At 31.1% G+C, this 15,139-nt stretch overlaps 1 protein-coding gene across 5 annotated transcripts in view; it reads right to left on the reverse strand.

Moving 5' to 3' along the window:
* Positions 1–3,797: 3,797 nt before the first annotated feature.
* The window catches only part of LOC134724502 (SRSF protein kinase 3-like), a 42,840-nt gene continuing 31,498 nt past the window's right edge, over positions 3,798–15,139 (reverse strand). For 4 of the 5 annotated variants that reach the window (XM_063587576.1, XM_063587591.1, XM_063587585.1 and 1 more), the window contains 7 exons: positions 14,910–15,052; positions 11,649–11,979; positions 10,277–10,657; positions 9,065–9,156; positions 8,457–8,564; positions 7,329–7,491; positions 3,798–6,711 (listed from right to left, as the gene is read on the reverse strand). In XM_063587576.1, the coding sequence (XP_063443646.1) occupies positions 6,524–6,711; positions 7,329–7,491; positions 8,457–8,564; positions 9,065–9,156; positions 10,277–10,657; positions 11,649–11,979; positions 14,910–15,052 (1,406 nt within the window). In that variant the 3' untranslated portion in view covers positions 3,798–6,523. The remainder of the gene's footprint in view (positions 6,712–7,328; positions 7,492–8,456; positions 8,565–9,064; positions 9,157–10,276; positions 10,658–11,648; positions 11,980–14,909; positions 15,053–15,139) is intronic. The other variant, XM_063587566.1, reaches the window with a different exon arrangement.

The raw sequence follows: 15,139 nt of genomic DNA on the forward strand, positions 1-15,139 counted from the left end.
TATACACAAGAAACTAAAATCAAATTAAAAAACATACAAGACCAACAAAGGCCAGAGGCTCCTGACTAGAGACAGGCGCAAAAGTATGGTTACATTTACCAATGTACAATGAAAATGCAGTCAAGGTCACTCGGGCATGTATACTTTACAAATATCCAGTATACCAAAAATAGTAACTTGACCTTTTGCTTTTAGTATTTGGAAAACCAACCAAACCACAAAAACCCTGTTATTGACCAATGAACCATGAAAATGAGGTCAATGTCAGATATGTATACCTTGCATTCATTCCATACACCAAAAAGAGTTGACCTACTGCCTATACCGAGTACATGGGGAAAACAAAACAAACACAAGGCCTTAACAATGACCAACGAACCATGAAAATGAGGTCAAGGTCAGACGGAACCTGCCAGACTGACATTTACCCCTTACAACCATTCCATACACCACATATAGTTACATGTAATCTGCTGCTCATAGTTTCTGAGAAACAGTCCTAATCATGCGACTAACCTTGATAACTGGTCAATCAAATAAGGTCAAGTTCAGGTGAACCCCAGACTGACATGTAGCCGTAGCAAGGAACCGGCATACCAAACATAGTCATACTTCTACTTATATTTAAATCGGAAATTCACATGACAAACATCATTTTTATTCAAGCAGTTGATGACTAATTAATGAAACTGAGATTAATGACAGATAGAAACTACGTAGCAATAGGTATATGCATACAAGTCTTCTACCTTTGAAATATAAAACTTAACACAAATAGTTTACACCGCCAGATAGTTATACAAGTACCAACCCTCCCAAAGTGTGAATTTTGTTTCAGGAGAGACAACACATCACTTCCTTAGTGATATTCCACTAATGCAATACCAGGATATTTTGACTCTTATTACAGGTGAGACTACAATAGTGCACACGTTGAAATGTATCGACATCTTTACTAATACTTGATGTTATGTTAATAGTTCTAATATAAAGCTTTTCTACAACTATCACATAAACTTAACATGATCCAAGAAAGTTAGGTCAAGGTCACATAAACTAAACCAGAAATACATTGTACACCTAACAATCATTAGATATACTAAATACAGTTGACCTATTGATTACAAGAAAACTAAACATTGACCAATCAACCATGAAAATGAGGTCAAGTTCAGATGAACAATGCCAGGCAGACATGTACAGCTTACAATTCTTCCATACAACATAGTTGACCTTTTGCTTATAGTTTAAGAAAACCAAACCAAATTATAATAAAATACTAAGCAATGAACCGTAAAAATGATGTCAATGTCAAATTAAACCTGCAAGATTGATCATAAAATATTTCCATACACCAAATAAAGTTGACCTTTTGCATAAAGTACCAAAAAAACAACCTAACTTTCATCACTGAAACATGAAAATGAGGTCAAGGTCAATGAATACCACCAGCTAGACATGTATAACAATCATTCCATACACCAAATATAATAAAACTATTGCACAGTTTAAGAAAAACAAAACAAAACTCAACCAGATGTTCCGCAGGGCGCAGCTTTATACGAACGCAGAGGTTGAACGCTGAACGGTTGGGGCAAGTCTGGACACAACAATCAAGCTGGATTCAGCCCTAAATTTGGATTGTGATTAAATAGTTGACACAGCATAGGTTTCTGACACAGAATGAATGTGGTCTAATGAACTTAAAATTTTTGTTTTGCCTTTGAGCAATTCACTATGCTGTTGAATATTAATCCTGTCAAAAAAATGTTTGAAGAAATTTTCTTTTTATTTATGAAACTTCAAATGAGAAAAATTGAAAAAATTGAACCCCCCCCCCTTTCCAATTTTTTCACATTCCCCTTACCTTTATTTCAAAACCGATCTCAATTCAAATTTCTAATGGAGTTTGCAACAATAATTACTCATGTAAATACATCATAAAATATTAAAATGTAAAAAAAGTGCTTGTTATCACTGAATGGTAAAGATTGTTTTAATTTATCAGTTGGTAGTAAAAGTGAATGTACATTGTATATTGTATAAAACAATGATTTAAGTTGATTCAACTACTATTCTGGACAAAGAAAGATAACTCCAATTGAAATTTCTTGCTATTGCACAATATTGTGCAATTAGATATTTCTTGCTATTGCGCAATACTGTGCAATTGAAAGCTTTTCATAAGTTAGCTTATGCTGTTGCTGGATCACTATCCCTGTGTTGAGCTTTCTGCGACTAAGAGGTTTGAAAAAATCTCTCACCAAGGGATATTCCACTATAAATGCAATACCAGAATATTTTAATCACCTTTTGGTTGTTTAATAATGATTTCTTCATTACTTTACAATAAAAGTGAATATGGGATGCATGTAAAACAATCTTGTTCCAAGAATGGAAAGAAAGTATATAAAATAATGGACAGTTCCTTTGTTCTTGCTTGTCACCTTGAAACTTGTTTTGTAGGTCTTCAAACATTTTTTTCTTCTTATGTTAAACAACTTCAAATATAACTAGGCGTGTCAAACTTGTTGTTTAAAATTTTATATATTTTTAATTTCACCCAATGTTTTCTAAATTGAATTGATTCATGATTTCATGTTAGAGCTTTTATAGTGGGCTATATGGTATGGTTTTTGCTCATTGTTGAAGGTTGTACATTTGCCTATACTAGTTTACATCCATTTCATTTGAACTTTGTTGGATAGTTGTCTCATTTACAATCATTCCACATCTCCTTTTTTATACCCATATTTTAAATTTGAAATGTTTAATTTGGCTACTGTGAAAGTACTTTAATTCGTGGGTACCAATTTTCGTGGATGGAGCAATATTTACATGTTCGTGGGTTTTTGAATTCGTGGATTTGAGAATAAAAAAAAAGATAATTAAAGCTTTAGAAACGGAGGTTACAAATAGTCTGATTGAAGGAAATTGCAAAGTAAACATTAGCCCATGTAAATCGTAGTGACCCATGATAAAGTGATCAACAGATTTAAGACCATCAAAGGTGTTAATTAGGCCATAAACATGTCACCTATTGCAAATAGTAACATAAACAATTGCTATAAACGTATCTTGAATTGTCAAATAATTCTTATCAAAATTAAGCCCAGCATGAAATTATTATTTTCCATATGTAAACTATAAGGATATAAAATGAACACTTTATCATACTATATAGCTACTAGCATATCAATACCGGAAATCTGACTTTCATCGATCAAAAATATTTTTTTATGAGAATTTAAGGATCAAAAGTTGTACAGTTTAGGTTATTAAAGATTAAATGGGTATAATCCTGCATGCAGTTATAGTTCTGTGACTGCTCTTAAAGTATTCTCAGATTTGGCGTTAAATTCAATATATTCTGATCATATCATCAGCGGTCAAACCTACGGATGGGGATCTTTCGATGTCTTGATTTAGACAATGATTGTTTTATTTCGTTGGACACTTAAATTCGTGGATAAAGTCATCCACGAAAACCACGAAAATTGATACCCCACGAATAAAAGTACTTTCACAGTATTTCATCTCATTTTATAAAAGTTATACAGCTTGTCTTCAATAATGTAGGATGACCTTTATCTGTTTTCTTTACTTTCTATGGTCATATTTTCTTAAATAATATGCATATACCTTGATTTATTTTAAGTTTGAGTTAAAGTTAAACTGTGTGATAACACTCAATTCAAAAGCTTCATCATTTCAAATGTGTATTCACTTTATATGCCAAAGATGTGATCACAGGTGTGTTATTTCTATTTTTATTCAATAAAAGAAAAACAGACAACTGAAATACAATAATCTATTCACAAATTGTATTCAAACATGTATCATTCTCCAACAGTCATACAAACAAACATTCAAGAAGAACATATTTGCTGTTTTATACAAAAGATCTGCTAATAAACAATTCTGACACTGTATAAACCTAACTGTAGCAGTATATTCTAAGACATTGTGACATCAAGCATTCATCTTGATGGCATTTATTCAGTTCATGTGTCTTTTTAAACGATTTTCAAACATCTTGCTTTTTTGCATAGGCTTGAGACTTGTAATGATCACCTAGTGAATAAATTTGTCAAGAAATTTTCATTTAAGTTAAAAAGTTATTCCCATCGAACTTGCAGATTTTGAAGGTTTTTTTTAAGTTCACTACAGAACTTTTTAGTACCAATTGTATAAGGTTGATAATCAAATTAAGCCATTTTCATTTTTTTAAATAGACAATCATGTTATTAAATGTGAAAACTAAAACAACCTTTTGTAGCACATAGAATCTTGACTGTAAAAATAAAGGGATTTCTAGAACAAATAACATGGTAATAAATAGAAAATAAGTATAAACAATTAAAAATGTCTTGTTCAACAGAACATCAGCACTATTTGTGACTTGGTAGCAGTTAGGTATTAGTTTTTATAAATTTTCTGAAATATTTTTTAATGGAAGAAGACAAAGGTTAAAGAACACAAGTCTTCAAATTCATTGAAACGTTTGTGGCAAAGGTTTCCATAAATCATTTCTAAGCTTCTAAAGATACACATTATTTTACTTCTGTTTCACATTAGTGCTTAAAAAAAATTGAAGAAATTGCCTATTACAAACACATTACTGATTTAAAGACTTGTCTTCTTTAACACAAGTGCAAATCATCACTTTTATTCTTATCAACCCCCTTTTGATTGAAAATTCTGTCCAATTTGAGTTGATCATTTTTTTAAAAGATGCTTTTTAATGATCATTATCAGGCTTTGGATTAGTTAGGTTTCATTTTACACAAGCAATGAAAATCATTCTATTTCACAAGTAATTACTTTTACTAGGTAATGCTATTACAAATGTATTGTGTAGACTTGCCACTGTCCTAATCCTTCACAAATTAACCTAATATTAACTTACTAAAAAAGGAATGTTTAAATAGCACTGATAAGAAAACATAACTCATTTAATATTTTCTGTAATGTAAAAGGAATTCTTAAACAGAAGAATTCATTCTAGTATGATCATGCTAGTACAAAATGCTTTTGGAATATGACGTGTACTTTTTCACTGCAGAGAAAAAATCTACTATAGCAAAACTATAACCGGTCTTTACATTATATTTATCATGTGCTAAAAGGCTACTCAAAAGTTTTATGACTTTATGATCTATCTAAATATGTATATGATCGGCTCTATATTGTTTACAACAGGTAGCCATACTACAGTAGAATACTTGGTAGAAAAGAGCACTTTAACTTTAAATACTATTACATTTAAATACTTCTACTATCCAATATGGTCCCACTGTTTGTTAGACCTATTTGCTGATATGTATTTCAAGTTGAAAACTTCCGAATTTTTTGTAAAGCAAAGAAAAATATATATATATCTAACATAAGACCTTTCAACTTAAACTCAAATATTCAATCTGCATTAAAAATTTCACACATTCAAGCATACCACGAGCATATTTAATTACATGAAATTATATATAAGTATTTCTGTTGTCATAAAAAAGACAACTGCTAATGGCTGAATGGATGATGAATCTGCTGGTGTTATATTTCTTCAAACGTTAAACAAGTTTTACAGTCATGAAAGTTGGTTTACAGTATGTTCCATTTCATGTTAAATATAGTCAAGAGAGATACTGTTGATTTATCATTATTCGTTGGGTACCATTTTTCAAGGATTTTATGGGTAAAGGTAAACAACGAAACTAAATGTACAACGAAGGACAAATTTTCTATAGGATTGTATGCAGAACTTGGCAAAACACCAAATTATATATCCATGAACATATAAGTTTTCCTTTATCCACGAATATTGTTACCCAAGAAAATGAATGAATCCACAGTATATATGAACAATCCCAGTGTATAAGTGATATACATGCAATTTAATGAAGCAATTGAGAGCTGGCTTGGTAATGAAGGATTATAAAAAACATCTTTTTCTTGAATACAGAAAGTTTAAACATTGTACTATCATTTTTGAAATCATCAAAATACTTTTAATAAATGAAAAGAAAAATTGAACAATATAGCTGTAGCAATATTTAGAACTCTTACTTTACTTTTTTCCATACAAAAATGTCACTCGTTTAGTCTAGTAAAAAAATACCATCATCTAAGATTTACAATAGTAAATACAAACTTCTAAAGAAACATAGTTTACCCTAACAATTTCAAACACAAAAATCAAACTGTTTGTGCAAAACACACTGATACCTAAACCCTAACCTAGTTCTAGTATGCTCTGTTAAGTACTGAATTCATACACATAGTGTATATAACTGAATACTGTGTGAATAAAAATTGAAGTCTCTTGTATATATTAATCTTAAGTAATGACAAATGAAACCAACTTATAAATACATATAAACAGCCAGTGAAACTTTGATAACATGAGAAGAAATCCAAGCAGCATACATGTATTTTTCACTATAGTTTTTGTAGGAAGTGATGTACACAATGTCAAATCTCGTTAATGTGCATGTAGTCAGCTTAGCATGAATTGTGTCACTGAAGTTCAAACTTCATTTAACCAAGGATGCTGAAGACATTCCTCTGCAGTTGCACGTTTCTCTGGATCGAATTCTAACATGGGGACAATAAAATCTCCAAATGCTCCCGCTTCCTCTGGCGTCCATTCATACTTTTCTTGTAACACCTCAGTTAGAGCCCATGGTTTTAGTTTTAAAATGTGTTTAAGCTCACCTGAAACAAAACAAAACTTATTAACAATTTGTAATTTAAATTAAAACAATGAAGATTACAATGCTTGTTTCCTTACTTATATCTATTAAATACCATAATGCTAAGTGTTTGTTGGAATAATACCTAAAATAATTTTCATAGATATCTAATACAAGATTAGACAAAAGTATTTTTTGTGCTTCAGTTGTTAAATTGAGTTATTTTTTGGGACATTTGAGAGGCATACATCCATTTATAAGCTGAGTTTTACTTGACCCAACTCTGCTAAAAAGTATATAATGTGATTATAACTAACATTCTGTGAGTAATAGTCCCAACAGCTTAAAAACTCATTGTATTGGAACAAAATTCTAGCAGAGTCACCAACAGGTCTTCAATGTAGCGAGAAATGCCCACACCCTGAGGCGTCCTTCAGCTGTCCCCTAAACAAATATACACTAGTCCAGTGATAAAGAACGCCATGCTTAACTCCAAATTGTACACAAGAAACTAAAATTATAATAATACAAGACTAACAAAGGCCAGAGGCTCCTGACTTGGGACAGGTGAAAACATGTGGCGGTGTTAAACATGTTTATGAGATCTCAAGCATATATCTGTTTTAAAATAATTCTTACCCCTTCTATTAAAGAATTCCCTGGAATATTTGCCGGCCAGTGCTATATGGCGAGGTATTGGCCCTAGAAGTTCTATAATATGGGCAATGTGGTCTTCATCTCTAGAGTAGTCTTCTCCTGAATGAGGCTCAAATAAATAATCACCAACAATCAACTCAAATGCCTACAAATATATTAAAAAGATATAATAAAAATTTATATGTCAGGAAGAACAAAATTTGATGTCAACAAAGTCCATAAGGACAAGACAGTCACAAGGCTGTGCGGTTACTGCGGTGACCTATAGTTGTAAATTTCTGTGTAATTTGGTCTCTTGCAGAGTGTTGTCTCATTGACAATCCTACCACATCTGTTTTCTTATACAATCAGAATATTTGTTGTCTCTGATGATAACATCTGTACAACTACTCTTTTTCATTCAATGAGCAACTTCAGTCATATTATAGAAGACAACATAAATGTTCAAATTGCTGTAACCAGAAAATTGTCCTCTTTACCTTGAATGTGACCTACTAGTTTAGTTTAAACATATTTATTCATAGTGGATTGGGAAACAAGTTTTGCAACTTATATTAATCCCTTTCCACTTTGCAGGTGCAAGTGCTGCCTTGTAGCGGCATTAGCCTACTCTTTTTCGAAATCTACAAGTGTGTCTTTAACGTGCAAGAGATATGGCTCTCTCTTAACACGGGTCAGCCATTTATCGTCCCCGTCCGACAGACTATCATCGTTTCCTCAAGACCATACTCGCAAATGGTGTTAAGGGAGAGCCGAAAATTGAGTTCCTGAAATTTTCATCCCAAACGGGAATCGAACCAGGAACCTTTGTGTTAGTAGTCTACTGAATTAGACTTATCACCAAATGAGCAGTACAAAAGATGGCCACATGTAGAGCAGTGATGTGAGCATCTAGAGAACTAAGATCACCCCAGGTCCAAGTGGGCTTCGTATTGCTCAGTCTTTAGTTTTCTATGTTGTGTTCTGAATACTGCTGGTTTTTTTTAATCATTTTCCATGTTTTACCATGATATTGTTATTTTATTTGATTATCAGTTTGAATATCACTTTGGTATATTTCACCTCTCATACAAAATATAACTTATATAGGTATATTACAATAGAACGTACCATACATGCAGTACTCCAGATATCTGCAGGAGGACCATACCCTGCCCCTATTAACACTTCCAGACATCTATACTGTCTGGTCTGGATATCTTCTGTAAACCTGTGATACTGAAACAAAAATAAAATAAATAAAACATTGATCTTTATTGTCCTTAATCAAAAGAAACAAAAAGGTTTGCCTTACTTATTAATATTGAAGTTGTTTTCCATATCAGTTTACCTTCAAGTGTATATAGTCTCTATTATAGATAGCTTATTCGTCTGGAGTACAAGAGGTTGTTGGTTTGATCCACTGCTGTAAAATTGATAGGTTGCTGCTTCTCCATTAAGAAAAAGACTTTCATTCATTCCCTCTGTTTTTAATTTGAATAAGCATTTTCAGAATATGCATTTTCAGAAGAAAAACAAGATTTCAATGACAAAATTAAGAACAAAAGTGATAAGGCTAAAAATAGTAATATTATACTCTTTAAAAATTAAAGGTTGTTGAAGGCTGTATGGTTACCTATAGTTGTTAATGTTTGTGTCACTTTGGTCTTTTGTGGATAGTTGTCTCATTGGCAATAATACCACATCTTCTTTTTTTATATTATACAAAATTAACTTACTGTCCAACAGGCATTTCCTAAATCAGCAATTTTAACAGGAATGTCACATTCTTCTCTCACAGGATCTGGTCTGGCAGCATTTGCTTTCCCACCTTAAAATACATAAAAAAACACTCAATCTGAAATATTTAGCCTTCCTGCTTATATTGTAAAATTGTCTTAAGAAAAATAGGTAACGTATTATCAATGTTGGTTTTGTCAACTAAACTAAAGCTCTAGAAAGTAGATATTTGATGAAATCTTATTAACACTTTCCTTACTGAACTGGTTTTTTCCGTCACTGTGTGGCCTGTTAAAATTTCCACACACAGTTTGCCTGGCAAGAACTTTATTGACATGTGAATGGAAAAAATCATTTATTAGAAAAAATATTTGTATCTTCTTTGTTTCTCATCAAAGTATTACATTTAAAGTCATAAGAAACGAGTGACCGGTGAAAAATTATGTTCTTCCAATTCTTGAACCAATGCATACACACATCATAAACTTGGTCTTCTGTGCACGAATTTATCATTTTTTTCGTGTAAATTTCGTGTAATCGTCAATTTTTTTTCAATCGGTCAGTGTAGTTGTGTAAATATGGCAGGTAATTAAAGTTCGTGTTTTGAAGCCAAAGTTTAACAATGGTCACCTGTTTGTCAACAATCGACAAAAAATAAACAAAAAAGCATGAAAAGAGAGCACGTGTTTTTAACATCTTAATTCAGATAATAGTTTATTTTAAGGACATCCATGCGTATTGTGATCACCGGATTTTTACGAGATGTGTCACACTGAGGTCACTTTGCATACAGAAAATATGTCGGGGGAATTGGTTGCTGGAAGCAAGCAATTAAAATAAAGTAAACTTCTTCTAAATATGAATAAATTAAAGAATTTTCTTCAGAAAAAAGTATATGTACATAAGTTTTATAATGAAAACTATCCATTGAGTTATAAATAACATATGCATTATTTTTTTTGATTTGAGGTTTCTTATGACTTTAAGTATGAAAGGATCGTTGCAACATAAATAATTTTACATGACAATATAATTAAAATTGATAGATTTCTATTTACTTATACTATGATGAAGATGACATGATACCAATATATAACCGCAGAATCTTTCGTGGTCATATAAAAGATAATGTTTTCAGATATGAATGGACTTGATGATTCACCTTTTCATAAAACTTTTGAAGTGAAATGACCAATGTGACAGATACTTACTTGAAGAATCTGTTTTATCACTGGGAGTCTGACTACTTGGACTATGTGAGCGTCTATTTCCCCGATGGTCTTGTGCTTCCTCTTGTGGCACTTCTTGGTCCATTGCTGTCTCACATTTACTAGAAAAGTTTGTATTCACATCACCGTTCTGAGATTCAAATCCATTACACATGGGAACATCCCCTGCATCGTGTACAACCTCTGAATTTTGTTGTCCTTCCTCCACCGATTTCTTTTCATTTTCCACATTTAATTTGGATTCAACCTCTTTGATATTTAAGTCTATAATGTCCGGTTGACACATTTCTGTGGATTTGTTTTCAACATTATTTTCGTTTGCATTTTCAGTTTTTGTTTCATTCACAATATTTTTCTCTTTCACTGAAAAACAAAAGAAAACAACATTATTTTATTGGTTTTTTTTATCTTTATTTCAATTCTTTAGTTTTGCACTTAACACATTTCAAATAAAGGGAAAATAAGCATGGACAAAATTCCAGGATTTTTCCCATTACATATTTATAATGATGAAACATAATTCTGTTCCTTGCATTTTTCTGCAAAGATGTGAAAGTTATTAAAAACACATTTAATACACCTTTGATCTAACTAACATCCAGCAAATTCAAGATGTCAAACAAATGTTTTGTGCTAGTAAGCAAGTAACAAGAATTTCAATACAACTTAAATTGGTAATAATAGCAGCCAAAATTGCTATCTAGGAACAAGGTCAACCAAAACCATGAAAAAGCACAACACCTTACAAACAATTAAGATAACACTCAAGTCCAAATTTCAAATTAATATGGCATAGAGAAGTAGAAAAAATTGTAGATATTATTTTTATGATCTCCCATGATATATGAAGAATGCATGTTGCTATCCATGAACCAGAAGATGACCTCTAATCCTTTCACACAACAATACCTAATTTCATCAAATTTTCAAAAAATTCCACAAAATGCTATTAAATTGTAAAGACAAACAAGCGTGGGAATTATGTATAACTAACTCTTATAGACCAGATATATAACAAGGAAACTGTGCAAATCATTTCTTTCAGTGTCATGTTTTATATGAATCCAAATGCTGAAAAGAAGAACATGTTAAATATAATAAATCAATACAGAAGTGTTAAAGGTGATGAATAATTCAGTTATCAAACTATGTATAACATCTATCAAGGAAGTTATCTTTACAAAATATTGCAAGTCTAAATTTCTTGATGAAAATGGACTTAATGCGTTTTAAGATAAGGTTTATATATGTCAATCATGCCAACCAACAAATTGTATAGCCAGTCAAGGTCGTGAAAAACTTCCATCATCAACCAACAACTTGACTTGCAATGATACATCACTAAAATATTTACCTTTATTATTATTATCTGATTCGGTAATAGTTATTTCACTATCATTTTTGGTTATATTTGCTTGTTCAATCACAGGTGATGCGTCAGAGCTAGGGACAGTACTTTCACTATTGGGCAATGGATTAGAACTTTCAGAAGTTGGTGATATAAGATTAGAGCTGTCCGAAATGGGTGAAATCAGGTTAGAACTTTCAGAGCTAGGCATATTGAGACTGGAAGTTTCAGAATTTGGCAGATCGCTGGTTTCTGTGTTGTCTTGATCAGTTTGGTCCATGCCTTCCCCTGTTGGGTTCCCTTCAGGAAAAGAGTTGATACTGGCACTCTGTGTCATCTGTAATGTTCAAATACATCAATAATTTCTCATGCATACAACTCAGTTTCACTGTTTCACTGTTTCTGCATTTAAAAATCTCGATAAAGATGACCAAATTACACTCTATTCATTTTCTTATTACCTATCTTATAAGGTACCTGCTTTGGCAGTCTTGTTTTATTAAAAAAATTATAGAGTTTTTCTAGTCTTATTTAAGTCTGTAATTTGAAAACAATTTTGAAAGAAAATTGTTTTCTATGCATCATAAACTTGCATGCATCTATCTCCCAGCTGGAAGTACACAACTGGTATTTTTTGGTACATGAAATTGATTATTTTAATGTTGCATGGCAAACAACATCTACAAAAGAGAGTACAACACTAACACAATAATAAATGCTATATATCAAATTCAGGAAACGCAACTGTTTATGAGCTTTATGAAGATTCTATCAATTGTATAACTTTATATTAACCTATCAAATATAAAATAACTATCATTTATGATTCAAATTTTTAAATGAAAGGTAAATTATTTCAGATTTTTTATGCTAGTCTTCATCTTTATCAAATAACAGTCTCCAGGGATAGATTCAGTATTCCCTGCCAAAAAAATCAGTCTAAATACATCATATTTCTGTGACAGAGGTGCAGAATCATAAACACAAATTTTTTTACAATGACTACATACATACTACATACAATCTTTAGTCAGAAGTGATATAATAACAACAACATAAAACAATTCAAGTTCTATACAATCAAAAGTTCTATGGTAGTACAGTATATTTTCATTAAAAAACCTGTAAAAAATTATAAATTAACCCCAAAAAGATGAATAATTTTACTTTTTAAAGTCATAAGAAACAAGTGACCGGTGAAAAATAATGTTCTTCCAATTCTTAAACCAATGCATACAAACATCATAAACTTAGTCTTCTGTGCTCGAATTTATCATTTTTTTCGTGTAAATATCATATAATCGTCAATTTTTTTTTCAATTGGTCAGTGTTGTTGTGAAAATATGGCAGGTAATTAAAGTTTGTGTTTTGAAGCCGAAGTTTAACGATTGTCACCTGTTTGTCAACAATTGACGAAAAATAAACAAAAAAGCATGGAAATAGAGCATGTGTTTAACATGTAAATTCAGATAATAGTTTATTTTAAGGACATCCATGCATATTGTGGTCACCGGATTTTTACGAGATGGGTCACACTGAGGTCACCTTGCATACGGAAAATATGTCGGGGGAATTGCTTGCTGGAAGGAAGCAATTCAAATAAAGTAAACATCTTCTAAATATGAATAAATTAAAGAATTTTCCCAAGAAAAAAGTATATGTTCATAAGTATATGTTATAATCCTATTACTTTTGATAACTATATATTCATAAGTTTTACAATGAAAACTATCCATTGAGTTATAAAAAATATATGCATTATTTTTTTTTTATTTGAGGTTTCTTATGACTTTAAAATTGATTTTAATACAAATCTTAATAGATACAAAATAAACTTTTATAGTATTTTTATTTTTCATCGTATTAAATTATACCAATTAAATACTTTCAAAAAATACATTTTGCTCTCATTTTGCTATCAGCAGTAGTAGTATCCAAAATGATGAAAAATGAAAATTAACATACTGACCAACTGCTGTAGATTATTTATGGTAGATTTGCAAAAGGGATGTGTTGTTTCCAGAAAACCAAATAAATAAGCATCTTTTATGAGGAGCTGGCCAGAAGGATATAAGCAAAGGGAAGCCTTATAATTTGCAATAATAATTTACTAAAAGGAAAGTACAAATTGATAAAAAAAAATGTGTCATCATTCCGTAAATAATCATTATTTTAGTGCTTTTATGGGGGGGGGGGGGGGGGGGGGAATAATTTTATTTAATCAATTTATAGATCAATCAACTATTGGTTTAATTCCTTTAAAAATGAACAATAAAATAATAAACCAACCCAAAGGGTTCTAGATTATTTTATCAAATGGTAGAATGTAGATGTCCTATGAAAAAGTGATATATGGAACTTTTTGATATTTAATTTAAAGAACCTCTCATTTCTGTTTTATAAATAAACCAAGTAAAATGTTTACAATAATAAATATAGATATAAACTAGAGAAAAACTAAAAATGATAGTGATAACTGTTCCATGTCAACATACATGATACTCAGTGAAGACACTTTTAAAATGAATTCCCTACACACTCAATGCATTCTGCTGTAATTGTATTATGAGTTTTGCTGTACTTGACACACAGACAAAGTGAAAGTGCCTTCACTGTGTTCCATGTATGCTTTAAAGGGACAGCCCTGTAGTAAAACATTCTAAATATACATATAAATACATGAGGAAACAGAAAGTCAAATGAATGTGTTTCTCTTGAAATCTTAATGCCAGGAGTGTTAAAAATAGCTAGCACTAAATTATGCCATTAATTTTAGAGTATTGCACACCAAGTTAGAATGTGAAATAGTAATTAATTTTGAAAAATAGCTATCTAAATAAGTTGAAAAAAAATTGTTACACATGAATTATGTTAATTTTCATTAAAGACACGCCATGTTAAAATCCAATGAGAAAGTGCAAATTTTTAACAAAAATGGCATTTTTAAGTCACTTCAACGTACCTCTTACTATATTTTTGAAATTTAAATTTCTAAAAACATAAAATAACCTGAAAAAATGTTTATTCTCAAAAGCTCAAATTAAAGTGTTTCTTTTTCTTTCAAACCAAATTTAGTAGCAGCAAGCATAAAATTTTCTGACCATGTTCAAAGAAAATTCTACCAAATTTTTTTTCCCAAAGCAATGAATGATAAATTGAAGCTCCTGAAGTGACATGACATTTGGTCAGATGACAAAGAGATATATTACACCACCACATCAACTAGGTTTGATTACAATTGCAACAAAGGATGCAATGACTACAAACCGTTGAATCAATTTGACTTTCCTCTATTTGTAGCATTTGCACCTCTAATAACTGCTGCTGTTTCTTTAATTTCTTCTTCATCTTTTTCTTCTTATTTTTGGACATTTTGGACGTGTCTGGTTTCTCTTTTGGTGCTGTACTCACTACAAAGTAAAAGAATGATTATTTTTTAACTTCACATTTTATGTTCCTACATTTGATGGAGATAACATTCTTCTTTTCATCACATG

The sequence above is a fragment of the Mytilus trossulus genome, chromosome 1 (assembly GCF_036588685.1).
Source record: "Mytilus trossulus isolate FHL-02 chromosome 1, PNRI_Mtr1.1.1.hap1, whole genome shotgun sequence".
NCBI classification, from domain to species: domain Eukaryota; kingdom Metazoa; phylum Mollusca; class Bivalvia; order Mytilida; family Mytilidae; genus Mytilus; species Mytilus trossulus.